Genomic DNA, 20,310 nt, shown 5'->3' with positions numbered 1-20,310 from the left:
TGTAACACCGCCGGAAGAGATCAGTGTATCTCGAAAGTTCGCACAAATAAAAGCATTTCGTTTGCCACAGAATGGTATCATCTATTCGTTTTTGAATATTACGCTCGGATAACACGGTACAGATACCTTTACATTAATATATATATATATATTATGAACAGAATATACAGTATCAGAATATTGCTGATCTCAGGGAGAGAGAAACACTCTCGAAAGCTTGTTCTATGATATCAATTGTTAGTCCAAATAAAAAAGGTATCACCTATTTATTCTGCATTATCGCAACTGGACTAACATGGATAGATATATATATATATATTGCTCGTCAAACACGGTCGCCCACTCGCCAGGTGCAAGTGGATATTGGCTCGTGGCCAATTACATTTCCCCTGCTCTGCAAAAAAAAAAAAATCACCTGCTCGAAAAAATAAAAAAATCCCTCTAGCGGGATGGAGCTGCCAGGCCTTTTTTTTTAGCACTGAGCAGTCAAGCCGCCTTTCCTTCTCTGCACGGGTAAGTATGTGTGGCTATTGCTTGAATCCCACAGTCACATCAAGTGAGTTATTCATGCATGCCCCCTTCTTGGCAGAGGAACAAGTAAAATGAGGATAGGTGGAAGGCGGGCTCTGCTAAACCACTAAAATACAGAAGAGCACACTGATCATAGTTTAGTATCTTTATAAGTAAATCAGGATAAAATAAAGTCAATATGTGCAGTCAGGTTAAGTCGATTCAAGGGTGAATAAGTGGAAAATTCTCATTGAAGAGGTAGCACAAAATGAATAATCGCTATTTTATGATTGTTTATTGAACTGTGAGATGTAACAAACTGCTTTCGATGATTTTATGATTTACTCATAATTTTGAACTTTCTAATTCTGATATATGTGTTTGAGCGCGTTTGGACTCTGTTTTAGGTTCTGCTAAACATAGAGAAATCACACAAAAGGAAATAAAACTACCCAAGCTAATCAACTATCAATTTCCTTTAAACATACAAATGACAACTGAAAATCCCCCTATTATGCAGTATAAATTTAAATTAATGTGCATATGAAGATATAACCTATTATTGGTAGTATGACCAAGCATGGAAAACTGAAATACTGCTTCAGTATTACTCAAATAAAGGCTGTGGAGTCAAGTATAAAACCATGTTCCGAATTCCAATGCTTGAACACAATAATATACTGTAGTGCATAAGTCACTTCAGTAAATGTATACAGTATGTGGCTATTTTGTTTAATACTAGTAATCACTAGTAAGACCAAATTAAACACATATGGTACAGAGTGATTTATTTCTCTATATTTGCCATAGTTGGTATTTACTTTTCATTGTGCTTGTAGCATAGGGCACCTTAGTTTGAGATCATTCTATTATATATATTTTGGATACTCAAATATTTATTTCAGCACTACATATGCCATACACGATGTAGCCATGCCACCTTTGGCTACTAACCTGCCCTACCCTTGGCAGTATATCCTGCTAGAATCAGGCTGCCAGTAGTCAATATGAGTTTTCCCAACTCACTGGAGCTGCACTTGAGTGACAGTGGGAGGCAGTGACATCCGGCCTGAGCATGTCCAATCATGGAACAGTTCTGGTGCCCTCCTCCTAGCTGTACTAAAGGGCAGTGCCGCCTTAAATTTAGCAGTGCCTCTACCTACTTGAGAGGGGCAGGTAACACAGCCAAGAGCCTGACTATTGGTACTTCTCTGGTCCTCTTCCCCTCAGGGAAGAGTGAGTGTGTACCATACCGCTGTCCCTGCTGGAGGGGCAGAGAAGAGCTAGGACTGCTGTGGGTGCCCTTGGCCTGTAGTGAAGGTCCAGGGATCATCCTTCAGTGAGTAGCTGACAGTTGCTGCATTGGGCAGAACCCTGCCGTGTACTGTGCTGCACAGAGTAAGAGAATAAACCGTTCCTGTTGTTATACTCCTGCCTAGTGTGTGATCTTACGGGGAAGAGGTGATAGTTCTACTGTAGGAGATCATCTCCACCTACCTGGAGCCTACAGAAGATGGAGGCGCTGCATTGCTAGAGAACCAAGTGGGTAATATACCCCAGAAACCTGATCCTGTGTCACTGCTACCATCGGTGGAAAGCTCAGCCCTTCTGTTACTAGTAGGTATCATGCACCACATACGTAGTAATGGTAGAATCTCCCAGAGGGTGGGGGAAGCACCGTTACATTTGGAGGCACTGCTGAAATACTGCTCAACAGGACAGGTTTTCAGCGACGCAAGGCTGGAAGTAATAAGGTACGCTTCCAGAGAAAGTGCTGAAACTGAAGGAGGGAGGCTACAGTAGGTGTAGTGTCCGGAGGAACTCCTTTCCCTAACCACGGATCTATGTAATTGTAATGGCAGAATCTCCCAGAGGGTGAGGGAAGCACCGTTACAACTATATTTCTTTAATCCCTTCTTTGCCAGAGGCACCTTCAAAGCATTGCTTGCTTACATACAGTGGCGAGAAAAAGTTTATGAACCCCTTAGGATTTTCCCATATTTCAAACCTAAAATGTTATTACATCTTAATCTAAGTTCTAATAATAGATAAAGATAACATGATCAAACAAATGAAACAAAACATGATTTGTTACCATTTATTTATCCACAAATTATTCAACATTAAATATCCATGTCTGAAAAAGTATCTGAACCTTTATATTCAGTACGTGGTGGCACTCCCCTGAGCAGCAATGACTTAAACTAAATGTTTCCTGTAACTGTTGGTCAGTCTCTCACGTCGGTTTTGAGGAATTTTGGCTCATTCCTCCTTACAGAACTGCTTCAACTCAGTGACATTTGAGAGCTTTCTTGCATGGGCAGATCGCTTCAGGTCCTGCCACAACAGTTCGATGGGGTTCAGATCCAGACGTTGCCTTGGCCATTCTAAAACAGGGAATTTCTTCTTCTGCAGCTATTTTTTGTAGATCTGCTTGTATGTTTAGGATGATTGTGTTGCTGCATGACCCACCTCCGCTTCAGCTCCAGCTCACAGACAGATGGCCTGATATTTTCCTCTAGAATCTTCTGATACAATACAGAATTCATAGTTGTGTCAATGAAGGCAAACCGTCCAGTTCCTGGGGCAGAAAATCAGCCCCAAACCATCACACTCCCACCGCCATGTGTGAAATTTGGGATGAGGTTCTTCAGTTTGAACACAGTGTTTGGTTTTCGCCAAACATAACGTTTCTCATTGAGGCCAGAGAACATCTTATGGATCATCTATGAGCTCCTTGGCGAACTTTAGCTGGGCAGCAATGTTCTTTTTAGAGAGTTGAGAGTTAGTCTTTTTCTGATAGTTGAGTCATGAACCTTCTCATTAGCCAAAGTGAGAGTGGCCTGCAGATCCTAGGATGTTACTCTGGGGTTCTTTGTGACTTCCTGGATGATTTTCCGTTTTGTTCTTGGAGAAATTTTGGTATGACGAACAGTTTTGGGTAGAGTGACTGTGGTCTTGAACTTTCTCCATTTGTATACTTACGGACAGTGGATTGGCGGAGCGTCAAATCCTCAGAAATGGTTTTGTAACCCTTTCTAGACAGATAAGCATCAATAACTGATTTTCTGAGGTCCTCAGCGATTTCTTTTGATCATGGCAAGACGTTTTTCACACACCTATATGGTGAAGACCAAACTCACAAAGTTTCTGATATTTATATAGAGTGGGGCCTTCCAAACTTACACCTGAAGATCTATCTAATTATTTAAACACCTGATTCTAATTTATCACATTTAATGTAGCTGATAAAAACAGGGTTTCAGTTCAGATTGCACATACCATGACTCATAATTACTCATTGTTTGTCTAATTCATACATCATATTGTTTCAAAGACATGGAATTGGTTAATATAAACCCTATTGGATATTTAAGAAAAGACTGGTTTTGATTGAAGAAGGTTATCATGGAAAAACTATGGAATTTCTGTCATTATCATTGGGATTCACAAAGTGTTTCTCGCCACTGTATATGCAATTAACTATGATAAGTACAGTCAAGTAATAGATAACAATAGGCATGCAGTTGCTTAAGCCCTTGAGTGTCAAAGGGTACCAGAGTGCCAAGGCCCTTTCAGCAAATCGCAATCTCATGAACCATTTAAGTTTGAGAATTTTACACTGTACTAGAGACCCAATGGTTATTATCTCCTCTTTAAAATCCCCTACCAAATTAGGTCAGTGATATAATTAAAGTATAGTAAAACATTTGTCTGCCATTTTGTTCTATCCCAGGGAAAAGGGATGTCCACTTATGCACTTAGACAGGTCAAAAATATTTACGAACGACATACATTTTTAATAGACTTTAGTTTAAAATATGTACCAATCATCACATACCTTATTGTCAGATGCCAATCTAAAATCCGGGAAAAAATTGTATACATAGAGTTATCATCAAACTCATTAATGGTTACTGTGTTGAAATGCCGTAGAAATCGTGGTGTAACCGGGTTCCTCCCACCACCTAGAAAGCAAGAAAAAAATAATGTAATTATGATTTATAGATGAAATAATATTTTCATAAATTATGCAAAGATACCACTATAAAAATCAAAATGTTGCAATGTACAATGACTAAGGATATGAAACAATTCATACAGTATATCCTTCTATTTAAGAGAATAAACTCTCCAAAGTCGTCATCTAGCATACTACAAACACTCTTGAATGGTTCCAAAAGGTGTAAGTATCAGCATATTGTAGGTATCTTTTGAAATGGAAAAGTTTATAGTAGGCAACACATATCTAAGAAAGTTGCTTTTCTGGTAATAAGAGCAAGTTAACTAGAGATACTATAGTGTTAATTGGATACGTCTTGAAAACCTGGCCTGGTAGTTGCTCTTGAGGACTGAATTTGGAGAACTCTGGTATATAAGGATATCCAAATCAAGTTAAAATATAGAGAAAGTATCAATCCGGGGAGTGACCTGACTATTAATGATTGCATTTTATTCATTTCTCAACTTAAAAATAGTATAAGTATCCCACCTACTTAGAAAGTAATTAAAAGGCTGATGAATATATGTCTTTTTTGAAACCTCAACCACTCAGGGCAATTATTTCCTAACCGGTGCAATGCCATAAGACATCTTTCAGCTCTGGAAGACACATTATAGCCCATTCTTTTGAAATGGCTTTACAGGGTCTTACTAAACCAGAAAGTATTTTAGCACAGCTTTGTAAATAAGTTTAAGAAACTGAAAAACAAGAACAGAATGCAAAATAAAACAAAAAATAAATGAACACTATTATTTAAAAAAATAAAACAGCAATAAAAATGTATATAATGGTTAATTGATATTACCTGCTGGTCCCATAGCGCACATAATCTGTACATCAACAAGCTTAATCATTGTACAGTCTTTCAGGTCGTACCAGTTCCAATGGTCTAACCACTGACGAAGCAATTCAACTGGAGGCTGAGCACCATAAACCTCTCGAGCCGGCATATTCACGTCATCTACAAACACAACCTAAAAGCAAACACATTGTACTGTTTATAGTGTACTTGGAAAATATTAGGCAACTCCACAAACAGAAAATCTGATATGTGAGAATAAAATAAGATAACTACAAGTGTAGCAGAATCCATACCACAAATAAACAAGCTTAGCAAAGAGTTTGTGAGTGGAAAATGCATCTTAAAGGCACCAGAAACACAATTTTTTGACATCGCAAACAAAATGAGATACCCTTCTTTGTCCACGAGTCATCAGGTAGCCATCTTTGATTTGTGATGTCATTAATAACATTGGAAATATTAGAGATTAATGGATAGATCCTCAGAGGTTCATTAAACCTTTTATCATGGTGTTACCCCCATTTAACTTATCGATAGTCGTTACACATATCCACAAAGGTGATTAACATTACAATGCCCTCGCGTTAACCAGTGACATATCGGATCGCTAACTTTTAACGAACATCTGGCGTACTCATAAGCATATCATATGCTAATGAGCTGTTAACCTAACATTACATATCAGCAAACCTCCGTTAATGTTAGCACATGGAAATAACGTTATGATAATCAGGTCACACCAAACCCTGCCTTTACTCACATCCAGACCATGATTATCAAAGGGTCATTTCTGGGAATAGCCCTAAAGGAAAAGGGGAAGGTGTAAAGTGGCTCCCAAATGACTGTACTAGGACTTAACCCTTTCATTACATGTGCCATACAAAATATTATATTATGGATCATATAAATGTCTGAAACACATCAAGAATCATGGCGTTAATGTAATAAACTATACTATGGTTTTTAGTGATTTAAGTGAATGCAGGATGTGTTTGTCTGACCTAATATGGTATATAATCTTGACTGTATTACGTATGGCTGTACAATAATGTTTATCCATATTATAACAATATGATAACAATAATTACCAAGATACAGAAGTCAATTCACTGTGTGTGAAAAAAATTAAATAAAGAACAAATAAACAGTGAAAATTCCCAAAAAATAAGTACAAGGAAAATAACTACAAAAATATTTACACTAAATCATCTCCTCCTCTTTTTTGTGGCAAACCTGTAAGGCTCATAGTCCCCCTTGAATACTGTGTCTGTAATGCATGTGTGCTGATTGGAACAGATGTTATAGTTTTGCCCATGCGTATATGCAGGGTATTGGTTAACGCATCTCTGCGCAACGGAAATCCCGTTAATACAGTCAACCTAAAAATGCTAGTTTGCCGAACAGCCATTGTTTTAACATATCACTAGCTTTGTGGATACCCGTTAAACTGAGGAAAACTAATTTAATGGATCTATGAGGATATACCTCTAAAAGTCTGATTGTATGGTGTATTGTCCAAAGCAGCTGTTCAAGCATTTTTGTCTGAAAACGGCCCCTTTTGACTATGTAGACCCCTGTAAACAGCACAGGCTATACCTATCTCCCTTCTACTGTGGTAAGTCCTGTTAAGATCAGGCACCAGTAATCATCATGGGTTTTCCCCCTTCATAGCCCTGCCCTGTAGATGCAGGCCTGGACTCTGCTGCAGGCGTGAGCAAGAGGGGAGGTTCTGCTGACATCACGAGAGGAGGGGCTAGCTCTATATTTAGCAGCCAACTCCTGTAAGTGACGAGTCTGCCATGGGTCTGTCTGAGAGAGAGTCCTGCGGATCGGTCCAAGGAGTTGGAGGAGACCGCGGTCTCACCTGCGCAGCCGTGCAAGATCAGAGAGAGGAGTGGAGAGACTCAGCCACTTTGAGTAAAGCTGATAGCGTTATAGACCTGGTGGACCAAGGCCCCTCACCCCCCTGCCTGGGGTGATGAGGAGAATCCAATCCCCACCGCGAGGATAACCTCGGAGGTGGTCCGCGGGGTATTGAAGCCCCAGCCCAGACCATCCTGTTGGAGGAGAGACTTGGAGGGAAGGAGAGGAGGAATTATCTGTGTGGGAGGAGAGCGGAGTAATTAGCAAGGCTTTGCTGTTGTTGTTGCGGCTGCTGGACGCCACTACATTTGGGAGTTGCTGATCTGCCAATAAAGAGACTATCCTTTGTACCAAAGACTGTGTGTGAGTTGAAAGCTATTACCCTGGGACCGAAGGGGTTCTTCTATACAGGTCCTGTCCCATATTCCTGGGAGTATAGAAGATGGAGGCGCTGCACTACTAAGAGATCATGGAGGCTACCACCCCAGAAGCCCGGTCCTGGCTCCCCAATAACATCACGGGAAGCTCAGGCCCTCCTGTTCCTCACAGGTATGCACCACCACGACGCATGTAATCAGCCCTCAAGCACCCTAGACACCACCGTAGAGTCTGGGGGGGAGGAAGCAGGGTTACAACTATATAGCACCACTCAATGAACATGGGCACTGACATTTTTTGGTTGGCACATTTTATTATCATGTAAGCACGTTGGAATACAATTACTGAGCAGTTTTCTGCCATAAGATACCTTTTGCCCCTGGAAGACACATTACTACCGATTCAAGTCAATGAGCTTTTAGGAATCTACTAGCACTGGAACACTGCTTAGGAAGTGGTAAATAAACGACAACAAAATAGAAGGGAAAGAGATCCCTTCCAAGGAGTGCCTTTAATTTGCACTCAAAGTACATGTAACAAATATTGATATATAGTATATATTGCAATACAAATATTTGATAAAGAGTGCAATTTTATATATATTTTGCACTCTTAATGTACCACTAATCCAAAATTATAACAATTTTATTCACATCTGACATCAACGTAATTGTGATAATATATACAGTGATTTAAAAAACTCCTTCGAGAAGCTGTAATGACTTATATGCCAACCATAAGTGTAAGATAAATAACCACCTATATTGGTGTAGCCTTAGCCATTCACATCATTAAACTTAGTATCATTGGATTAAATAAGCAAATCCCACAGTGCGACAGTCCCACCTACTCCTCATACTGTAGGTAATTGTAACTGTCAAAAATAAATCACTATATTGCAATGATAGTATACAATGATATATGCTAACTGTCTAATAGCCAAAGTTATATTGTGAAATAGCCTGTAAAAAGCATATGTCCAATCAGGTTGTCAGTATAGTATCCGCAATAGATCATGATGCACACAGATAAGATCAGTTCAGTCCTATTTGATATGCCTAGCAGTGCAACAGATCTCACACAGGTTCAAAATCCTCTTAGCAGTCTTGGCATACCAGTAAATAGATTCACCCTTGTATGTAATTAATCAGTAAGGTGTACTGAGGTATGCCAACCACATAGTAATAATTATACAGGATTAAAGACTTGCTAAGAACCCTTGCGCATCAGCGCCGCTTCTCAGTGAGAGTACACTGCTAGGGATCGTTGTACCATATACATACTTATATCTGCAATCATCTGTGGTGGACCGTACAAAATAGAGATACCATACAACCTGGTACTCCTCCCCCCCTGACGAAGTGTACGCAGTACACGAAACGTGCGTAGGGCATTTTTACTGACGCCGCGGCGGTTGAGTCAAGAACGAGCGACTGTCTGTTTATCATCTATCAGGTTGTATGGTATCTCTATTTTGCACGGTCCACCACAGATGATTACAGATATAAGTATGTACTGTATATAGTACAACGATCGTATAAGTTAAAGGGTCTCCTTGGAAGGGATCTCTTTCCCTTTTATTTTGTTGTCGGATATAACTATTGTGTTCCTATGCAGCTTGGTCAATTACACTATATATTCAGGTATTGAGGTTGAGCAGTTTATCGTATATATAGTGTGTACGTAGCAAATAACAATGCTTTTTCTTTTTTTATATTTGCTATGGTTTTGTAGAAACTACCAAATGGCTCATAATATTTTAATAGTTAAATTGAAAGAAGTATGTTTTTTAAAGATGTTGGTATTTAAAACAAAAGAAAAAAGTAAATATAGGCTGAAAATGTAAAAATATGTTCTTCTACACGTGGTGATATACAACATGAAATCTACTGTTGCGGCCCCTTTTATTCTCCTACATCCCCGAATTTTTTCGGGGATGTTTTCCGAATGTCACGCACTTTGCCGCATTCATGGCGAGACAGTGCTAATAGCGTTAATACAATGAAACGCCCGCGGCGCCTAAAAATACCGGAACATGCCGCATCTGCCCGCGGTTTTAAAAGTCGCGCTGAAATGGCCGCACGAGGCTGAAGGCGGCCGCCACTGTAAAACAAAATGTTGGAGATATGCATTTGGGTAGATGGTAAAGGGATATAAATTATACGAGGGGTTTCATTATAATGCAAAGAGGCAATTAAGCAGTACTGCATAAAAACACCCGTTGAAGCCAATTCAGAAAACTTCAAAAATTGGCATATCGACTGGTAAGTGCCCTTTGAAAATGATATTGCATGTGTAGCTGTTCAGAGAGCTTCGATAACATGTTATTTCGTGTTTTCTCTGTTTTTTATCTACATGCGATCACCGGTTCATTGCGCTCCCTGAACTCTTTACTGTACACTACTGAGGACCTTAAGGGAAGGCCCATTGAAGGTTGAGCTGCAAAGGAATCGGTTACTATATTTAAAAAAAATTCTGTATGTCTTAAAGTCACTGTGTGTCGGTGAGAAGTGTTCTATATCTGTCACTCACACCTATAAACGCGCCACGTGAATATTTTGCTGTTACTTAAATAAATAAAATACAATAAATGTGTTTCTTATCCTTGCCGCAATGAAAGCTCATCCTCATCCAACTGCGGCATCAAGAACTCTTGACCCACGAAGCATCTTGAAGAACAGTGTGACGTGCAGAAGGCCAAAATCCTCAGTTGCTTGAAGAGGAGTCCCCGGTGTGTAGATCTTCTTTCTTTTCTTCTTTCTCTTCTTCAACAGGTCCAGGAGATGTTGACTCGCCGTCTTCTTCCTCTCAAATGAGACTTGATAGATCTTATATAATGCCTGTGATGTCACATTTGACAGACAAATGGTACATCCACCAATCTGATTAAGAGCTGTCACGTCTCATTTGACAGTAAGAAGATGGCGAGTCAACATCTCCAGGACCTGTTGAAGAAGAGAAAGCAGAAAAGAAAGAATATCTACTCAGCAGGGACTCCTCTTCAAGCAACTGAGGATCGTTGACTTCTGCGCATCATGCTGCTCTTCAAGATGAGGATCATTGCTTCTTGTGTCAAGAGTTATTTGTGCCTCAGTTGGATGATGAGGATGAGCCTTCATCCGAGCAAGGGTAAGAAACACATTTATTATATTTTATTGCATTTTCTTTATGTTGCCCCTTAATTGCCAATCTGGCACAGTGACAATCAATGGGATTATTGACTACTATTTATTTGAATGTATTGAAATGTCAATTTTATTTTATTGTGTAGTTTTTTATTTATTTCAACACAAATGGGCAAAAGCGCTATCAGCCATATTTGGCTACTAGGGCTTTTGCTGATTTGGATGTGTGTTGATGGGAGTACAGGGAGTGGGGGGAGGGGTGTGGGTAAAGGGGGTGGCAGGATGTGGGGTAGTTGAGGGTGGTCAGGACTCCCGGGTAGGTAGCGAGGAGGGGGTTGGGGGTTCCCCTTAATTATCATAGTGGTTAAAAACTGCTAAGGTAATTAAGGGGTTACTAACCAGTAGCTATTTTTTTTATTTCAATGTTGGTGCCATGGAAGAGGATGGGGATAACGAGGACGGCCGATACCCTGGCAGGGGTAAGTACTACTTTTATTTACTATAGGGATCCTGGCTATAGCTTTATTTTTAATGGGCAAATGTGCTATTATCCAAATATGGATAATAGGGGTTTTGCCAATTACTGTATGTGTTTGGGGGGAGGTGGATAACCACAGTGACCATCACTGGATTACATGGTAGTATATATTTTTTATAGTAATTTTGTAAAAAAAAATATGTTATATGTTACTGTATTGTTAATTTGAACGAGTAAAAGCGCTATTAGTCCTATTTGGCTAATACCACTTTTGCCCATTCCTGTGTTATGGTTTTGGTGGTAGATGGGGTGGGTGAAGAGGGTAGTTTCCTCAGGGTGGGTGGCAAGGCATTGCGGTGGGGGTTAACGCCATCATTATCTTAGCGGTTGTAACAGCTAATGTAAGGCAGGGATTCATCTCCCTGGGAGGCCTAACCACCCACCATGGGGCAACTATAACCTTCATCATCTCTCTCTACCACCAACAAACCGGGTACTGGTGGTTAATCCCTTCATTATTTTAGCGGTTAGCTTCTAAGGCAATGTCACCCTGTTTTTATGTTAATTTAAATGACATATTATTGAAGCAGGGGGTCGCTGGACCTGATCTGCATTCATTTCATGTCAGGGAACCCTTACTTCCCAAGGTATAGGCCACAGTATAGGGTGCTGGTATCTTCTGCAAGTTTAGCTCTCCCACGCCACGTGACCGGGACATGTACATTTTCAGAAAAAATGAGTGATCGATGCCGCCGTTGCCGCCATCGCTCCGTTGACTCAGACTCACCAGGAACAGTTGGATTAAAACAAACTTTATTCAGCTACATAAAACGGAAACTGGAACAAGGCAAGGACAGACAACTAGGGACCCTACGAGGTTCCCTAGTTGTCTGTCCTTGTTCCAGTGTCTGTTTTATGTAGCTGAATTAAGTTTGTTTTAATCCAACGCTTCCTGGTGATTCTGAGTCAAACGGAGCGACTGCGGCGGCGGCATCGATCACTCATTTTTTCTACCTTGTTCAGGATCGTGGCCACGCATTGGAGGGACACAGGTCTCCTGTCTTGGAGGTCTGTTCTGCCAGGAGAAGAAGGGAAGCAGCGCGGTAATTACTGTGAGTATTGTCACTCCATGCCGCCATTGTCTGTGTTCATTGCAGCTATACTCACATACAGTATAAAGGTCTGCACACAGTCTGCACCTTGCGCTATAAGCGTCTCCAATAAGCTATCAACTCCCTATTCAAAAGCTCCACTGATATCATCAATTACTCACTGTTTTAACCCCAGTGTGTGGAACCTTGAGCTACAGAAGGTTTACACTGTTTCCATGTACATTTTCAGGATATACCGGTACTCCCTACGGAGGCTTGTACCTCGATAATGCGGTTCAGCTCAGGAGACCCCTTCTTCAATAATGTCATTTAAATTAAAATAAAAACAGGATGATCGCCTGTAAGAGCTGTGCAGGGAGATGCAGCTCTCTGTGCACTGGAGATAAATCGTATGGTAAAATCTATGAAAAAGCAATTGCAAAGTCGATCGGTGTGGCATTTTTGTACCAAATGGTACTGTATCTACCAAACGAAAAATATTACTGAATACCGTTTTTACACAAATTTCATACCATGACGTAACAACATGACAAACCGATCGATATGGCAGTGATCTTATCAAAGCTACCTGAATAGGTCCCATAGGCTTAAATAGGAGTTTCCATGTGGTAGTACTTGGTAGTAGTGGTCAGAACTTACGCTAAAGTCCGGCAATTAATTTGCGACACAAAAGCTATACAAAAATCAGATAGAGAGTTGATATCCATATAATTAGGAAAGTTCTAATCTTCTGTGCATAAACCATCAAATAGTCCAAATGATTTTGACAAAGAAAAAGAAACAGAAAAAAGTGGATGGGTGAATCAGTTTCCCAAATCAATCTTAATTTTTTTTTTTCAACTTGAATTTGTATTGGGTATTAAGGCAGAGATATACAGAGATATAACATTGTTGAGTGGATGACCAGGGGAGGGGGCTTGGATACATAAAATAAAAGGGAGGAGGAGGGGGGTGGGGGAGGGACAGCATTTAGGTGGAGCTTCAAAAGTAGTGCTCTACATATGCATTTCATAATTTGGTTTGAGGGAAAGTTCTGGGGAAGCCTCCTCACACACTATGAGGTTATTCTCTGGGGGAACCGTGATGGTGGAGAGCGACATATAAAATTCCATAACATGACCCATTTAAATGGGCTGAGGGAGGCCAGGTTGTCCTTTAGCCGTGGAGTAGGTTTGGTTTGGGGTATTACAAGCTTAGAGAGCCTAAGGCTACGTTTGGGCTACTGTGTACATTATGCAGGGTAGGCATACTTTCTGAAAATTATCATATGTGTCGTTCAGGAAACTAATGAGTTTTCCATCGTACATATAAACCATACATTGTTTATAATCAGCAGGATTGATGGTAATTTATCCTGTTTCCAAAGACTTGCTAAGGCGCACCGTGCTACAGTGATAATATGAGTTATTAGCTTGTTTTCCGTCCTTGTGAAGTCTAGGAGTGGTTTGTTTAATAGAAACAGCCATGGATCTAGGGGGACATCTGAACCCAGGATCTGTCGGATGCAGGATCTCACCCGCCTCTAGAGGGCCTGCACCTGAGGGCAAGACCACCACATATGTAGGAAAGAGGCCACCCCACCGCAACCTTTGGGACAAATAGGGGAGTAGCCTGGAACATATTTAGCAATATTCTCAGGGGTGTTGTACCAAAGAGTCATAACTTTGTAAGCATTTTCTCGGATAGTTGAGCAGATTGAACAATCTTAATTTTATTCATCCAAAAATTAAAAAGGTAGCAACATAAAGAAAGTTTACAAAAATACACACACACATATATATATATATATATAACAGTATACAGTAGAGTCCCGATAATCCATATATATATATATACTAGCTGATATAACCGGCGTTGCCCGGGCGTGGAAGGGCAGGGGGCATGGAGTGGAAGGGGGGGGCAAGGGGCAGGGAGGGGGGGGGGGCAAAGGGCAGGGAGGGGGTGGGGCAAAGGGCAGGGAGGGGGGGGCAAAGGGCAGGGGGGGGCAAAGGGCAGGGAGGGGAGGGACTCAATCCCCCCCCACACACACACACACAATCCCCCCCCCCCCACACACACACACACACAATCTCCCCCACACAATCCCCCCCACACACAATCACACAATCCCCACACTCAATCCCCCCCCACACACACACACACAATCCCCCCTACACACAATCCCAACCCACACAATCCCCCCCCCACACACACACACTTCCCCCCCACACACACACACACTCAATCCCCCCCACCCCCTACACACACACACTCAATCCCCCCCACCCCCCACACACACACACTCAATCCCCCCCACCCCCCCCACACACACACACACTCAATGACTCCTCCCCCCCCCCCCCCCACCACCACCACCAACACACACACAATCAGTCCACAATTTCACCTGGGGGGGCGACATGCTCCGATCCCCCAACCCCCCATGCTGCTGAAAACGGGAAGCAGACAGGAAGAGAAGGAGGGCTTGTCTGTGTGCAGAGAGAAGCCCCGCCCCCTCTGCAAGACACAGACATAGAAGCAGCAGCACGGATCTTCTGGCCCCGCCCCCTCTGCAAGACACAGACATAGAAGCAGCAGCACGGATCTTCTGGCCCCACCCCCTCTGCAAGACACAGACATAGAAGCAGCAGCACGGATCTTCTGGCCCCGCCCCCTCTCCAAGACACAGACATAGAAGCAGCAGCACGGAGCGCCCCCAGGTTTCCCTGCAAGCTGCTCGCGCCCCCCCTACATAAGCATGCGCCCCCCAAGGGGCGCCCCCCCTACCTAGTGTGTGTGTGTGTGTGTGTGTGTGTGTGTGTGTGTGTGTGTGTGTGTGTGTGTGTGTGTGTGTGTGTGTGTGTGTGTGTGTGTGTGTGTGTGTGTGTGGCCCGTCACTCCGCCTCAGGCCAATGAGAGGTGTGCGGGGGCGGGCGGCCCAAGGGACCAATGAGATTTCCCCTAGGGACACCGGACATCCAGACAGGCATACAGTGCTTTCACTAATATAGTATAAGATATATAACAGTATACAGTAGAGTCCCGATAATCCAATCTAAATGGGACCGATAAGGTGTCGGATAACCAAAAATGACGCATAGTACAGACATATGAGGGATTAGCTAAACAAATCAAATATTAAATGCAGTATAAGTATGTAATATATTAAATGCAGGATACGTTGGTATAATAAATACATGCACACATGTATTAGGTTAATTAATACATGATTATATAACAGTTATTGCTTCAAGAAATTAGTTATTTACAATTGTTTCCCAGCATTGTTCCTCTTTCTTGCAGCTAGATTGCGCCATTGTCTCAATAACATGACATCAGCAGTTCCCTCCTCTTGTTGTTCAACGTAATGTATACAGTTCAAACATAAGTCACTAGCACAGATGAGCAAACAAAGCGACCTGTTCAGCAGTATGTAATGGACTAACTGACCTCACAAAGCAGTTACACAGCAGCGGAGTGAGTCGTGCGAGCGCACGAAGATGTCGGAGAATCGAGACTCTACTGTGCATTCATTTTTATGTGCCATGGAAGAAATCAAGAACAATGCAGGATACATTACATTTGGAAGTCGGACCAGGGATAAGGTAGCAAAGCCAGCCAATAGTGATTTTACATTCCCACTAATGCTTCATCAGGGCACAAGTGGCCTTGACGAAGCGTTAGTGTGAATGTGAAGTGGCCGTCGGCTGGCTTTTCTACCTGATCCTACTTCAAAATGTAATGTAATGTGGAAAATAGCTGAAGCGCTCAAATGCAGGTATAGTATCAAAAATAATAAGCCAAACCACTAAACCAGGGTACTAACAATTGATATAGTACCTATTGTGTGATATTATGGGTACTATCCTCCTGAAGACAGGTGGTGTGTGGTGCAACCCACTCACCATCAGTCTCATTGGCAGGTTCCCCTGAAAAATATACAAATACTCACATCCTGGTAGGGCAGGTAGGCAGGCTGTGCAGCTATTCAATGCAATACAGGGAAAAGGGAGACCAAAAGCACACCAGCACAAACGGAGCAGGAAGAACCCAAAAGAAAAAATGATTAAAAGGGCACTTTAATGTGACAAAAGACCCATCCAACGCGTTTCGAACGTCACAGCGTTCTTTTTCAAGGATTGAAAAAGAACGCTGTGGCGTTCGAAACGCGTTGGATGGGTCTTTTGTCACATTAAAGTGCCCTTTTAATCATTTTTTGTTTTGGGTCCTTCCTGCTTCGTTTGTGCTGGTGCGCTTTTGGTCTCCCTTTTCCCTGTTCAAAATGTAATGTATCCTGAATTGTTCTGGATTTCTTCCATGGCACATGGAGGTTGGTGTATACGTTTGTATTTTTTTTAAAAAAAATTAATCTTTTGTAGGCCTATACCATTGTATTTTTACATTTCAGATGCATAAAATGATGACTGTTTGGGGGGGAAACTGGTGCACCCATCCTCTTATTTCTGTGTCTTTGTCAATATACCTTGTCAGCACTGTTGCACTTTTATGAATACACCTCTATGCTTATGATTTTTAATTTTATGAAGTTAAGATTTTATTTAACTTTCTTCTTAATTAGCCCAATTTTATAGCATCGTTTTCATGGCTTACCTTTCTGACCATACGATATTACAGTACATGTTAAGTGCCTTTAAATGTTAAATTACTGTACCAATTAAATGCTCAAAAGAAACAAATATTGTTACCGTTTTCTTTCCAAGCGGAGGACCAAAAACTCCCTTTCTCCTCTTGTCCAGTTTGGACATGATTATATTTTGAGTCTGGGCTGCTGTAGTCTGTGCGGAGAAGTTGATCAACAAAGGTTTGTAGGTTTCTTTGTCCAGGTTATTTAACAAAAAATCCTAGAAAGAAATTAGTAAAGTGTTTTAAGAAGTCAAACAAAACTATTCTCAAACTGCTGCAAATGGACTGGATGACATCTCAGTTATATAGCATTTGGGAGTAATGAGTAAAAGGTCCCACTGACAACAAAGAAGCTGTAGCCCCATGTACCAACCATGTACGGACAACTCCAATAATACATTTCTAACATTTTATAATGGTTGTTTTTAGTGGTACTATGTCTCATTTATTAAACATTGGGGTATAGCTCGTTGCACTGTATTTTAGAACATTTTAAGCAATATTTGTGCTGGAGAAGGAAATGAAGAAAGGCTAAAATAAACTAATTTGTCTAAAATAAATCTCTCTTTCTTTAAAAGGACAGTAAAATTGGAAGTCTGAATATAAAAAAGTAGTGATAATCTTGGTGTTAAAATGTAAAAGTAGTGGTACTTCATAACCCCTTGTACCACCACACTTCAGTTACTGGTCATTTCACAATTTATTAGGTCTGCAAATTTAGCCTGGAAAAGCTCAATAGCAAATATCACAGAATACACATGCAGATATTGAAGTGCTTGTCAGGATCTCATACCTTACTGCAGTAAATATTCCCAAGCAGTAGCAACCACTAGGCCGAACTATTAAGCAGTTATTAGAAAAAATATATTGTAACATTGGAATTTCTTTAAAGCTGCAAATTTAAAGCATAAGACGACGATGGAAGAAAAAGGCAATAAAAAAAATTAACTGACTTCATGGAATTGTTCTTTCAAACTTAATTAAGTAAACTTTCATAGTAGTACATCAGCTAACTCTAGGTTATGTCCACTATGGAACAATTTGTAAGGGATAGTAAACCCTTATGAATCCCTTGTGTTCCCAAAAATACGATTTCCTATATATAATAGTGATGCAATACAAAATACAGATTGTAAGTAAAATATATTTTAGTGGTTGTGTGGTATGATTGGATCAGCAGGACAAAAATACTGTATCTCCAATTCTACAATTCCACTTTAGTTTTAAATAATTAGGAGATTTCATGTATTTTAAAATAGCAATCCCTCCCTACTACATTTTTTTAACCCCCATAAAAAATTATTTTGTTGTTTTACAGGATTCAAAAAATCCAGATCCTGAGATACTTTCCACTGAAGTTATCGAGTTTAAATCTCTATCCAGGGGAAACAAAATAGCAGCCAAATCTTAGGCCAATAGGAATACTCAATGTGACGGTAGGGGGTAAACAGGCTATACAATAAAGGTTAAGCTGGTTACCCCTGAGAACCGTGGGTCCCTGGCAGCTACCTACAGTAGCACCATAAGCTAGGGACCAAATAGTATCACATGTAAAAGATAAAATATCCCCTGCTTTTCCACTTTTCATGTTCCCTTTGTCCTAGACTCATGAAACTTTCTATGTGTAAGTTGTAGGTGGAATATTTGAGTAGTAATTCAGTTATTTTGCTTGCAGGAGTTCGGGGGCGAAAGTTACCAGTAGTCCCCTAATTCTCCCCGGCGTGCAGGCATGACTGAATTACACCTGGGCTGCCCAGTGTCCCCCAGACTTGTTTTTGAGAACTTGATCCCAAAAAACTGGACTTATTCCGGGTTGTTTTTTCAGAAGCTGGTGCTCTGCTATCCCCACAGAGGCATCTTTTTCCCCATTCAAAAACCCTGCCGCTGTTCTGGTGCTTGAGAATCTCCTGGCTGATTGGCTGAGAGCTTTCTTATAGTATTTTGGAGTACATTCACAAAATACTACAGACAATCACAGCATGGGAACTTTCCTTCTAGCCAATCAAAGCGAAGCCGGTGCTGTGAAGCCGGGCAAGCGGGGATTCTGAATCTGCCAAGAGACTGGCGCAAGTTTGCCACCTAGTCCCTTGCTAGTCAGATGCCACCCGCTGGGTAAGGTGCCTCCAAGTCTGATGGGGTAAATCAGGCCTGCACAACACCAGTCCTCGAGGGCCGCAAACAGGTCAGGTTTTCAGGATATCCCTAAATCAGCACAGCTGGCTCAATTAGTGGCTCAGTCATACTGAGCCACTAATTGAGCCAGCTGTGCTGAAGTAGGGATATCCTAAAAACCTCGCCTGTTTGCGGCCCTTGAGGACTGGAGTTGTGCAGGCCTGGGGTAAATGGTAGTCCGGACGACTTTCATTCATCCCAGGATGTGGGTACTTGAACCCTGCCCTGCTAACCAAATGGCTCTTACACCTAGCATGCTCTGGTGGCTTTCATCGCCGATGTCTGAGCGAACTTACTAGCACCAAGTTGGTAGCCCAGTGGCCTGTCAGAACCTTGGTCCTGAAAGTCCCAGCTCATAATACCGTGCACAACAGTAATAAACAATTGTTAATTGTTTAACATACACTAATAAACAATTGTTAATAAAATATACTTTATACATCCTAAGTCTCTGGTTATGAGGAATAGAATAGAAAGCTGCACTTTTTTTTTCTACTAGCCTATATTCCCCACACACTATAAAATAGACTTGCACTGGACTTTTAAAAATCCCCTCACAACCTTATACAGTATATGATAGGAGCACCCCACAACCTCTATAGCGGTTCTGAGTGACCTGGGCATTAACTGGGTATCCCCCTTAACCTAGGGACCCCTCATAGTTACAGGGACACTTTTCATCCCTTTGCCCAATTTACCTTTCTGGGCTGTGCTGAAGCAGGGAAACCTAGCGCTAAGTCGCGCAAGCACTTTCAAGGGGAGATATTGCCAGGACAATGTGCCTATGTATCCAGGAATCAAGCATGATTCCCAGGTACATTTTTGGGGTATCAAGCAACTCTGGACCCCGACTACCTAGACACATTCTGACAACACTTGCAAAACACCCCTTGAAACGCATACCCTAGCAATCCCTGCTTGCTGTCATCCCTGGAAAGGCAAAAACACATAAAATCCTTTAATGTCGCACATTACAGTTTATGCACAAACAGTTACTGGGCTCAAGAGCTGACTTTTCTTGAACCCCAACACACGGATCAGGGTGTAACCAAACAGGCTTAAACCTTTATTTGAGAGTCTGGATAACCCCTACCATCACACCCAATAAATGTATTTTTAACTGTTTATTGTGTATTTTTCTTCTTGTTGTACGTGGGTTTTAACTAAATAAACGCAATTTGTTTTTACTACCTTGTTTTGCCTAATGACATGATCCTGATAATATATAAATGGTGTTAAAAGTA

General features: G+C 41.3%; 1 protein-coding gene across 1 annotated transcript in view; it reads right to left on the bottom strand.

The window, feature by feature from the left end:
* Nucleotides 1-20,310, bottom strand: part of DNAH7 (dynein axonemal heavy chain 7) — a 330,067-nt gene that overhangs the window by 163,876 nt on the left and 145,881 nt on the right. Inside the window, exons 36-38 of the mRNA XM_075610041.1 lie at nt 16,957-17,112; nt 5,319-5,487; nt 4,352-4,478 (exon numbers count right to left, since the gene is read on the bottom strand). Of these exons, the coding sequence (XP_075466156.1) occupies nt 4,352-4,478; nt 5,319-5,487; nt 16,957-17,112 (452 nt within the window). The remainder of the gene's footprint in view (nt 1-4,351; nt 4,479-5,318; nt 5,488-16,956; nt 17,113-20,310) is intronic.

This window comes from Ascaphus truei, chromosome 7 (genome assembly GCF_040206685.1).
Source record: "Ascaphus truei isolate aAscTru1 chromosome 7, aAscTru1.hap1, whole genome shotgun sequence".
NCBI lineage: Eukaryota > Metazoa > Chordata > Amphibia > Anura > Ascaphidae > Ascaphus > Ascaphus truei.
This window is presented reverse-complemented; position numbering and strand designations above follow the sequence as displayed.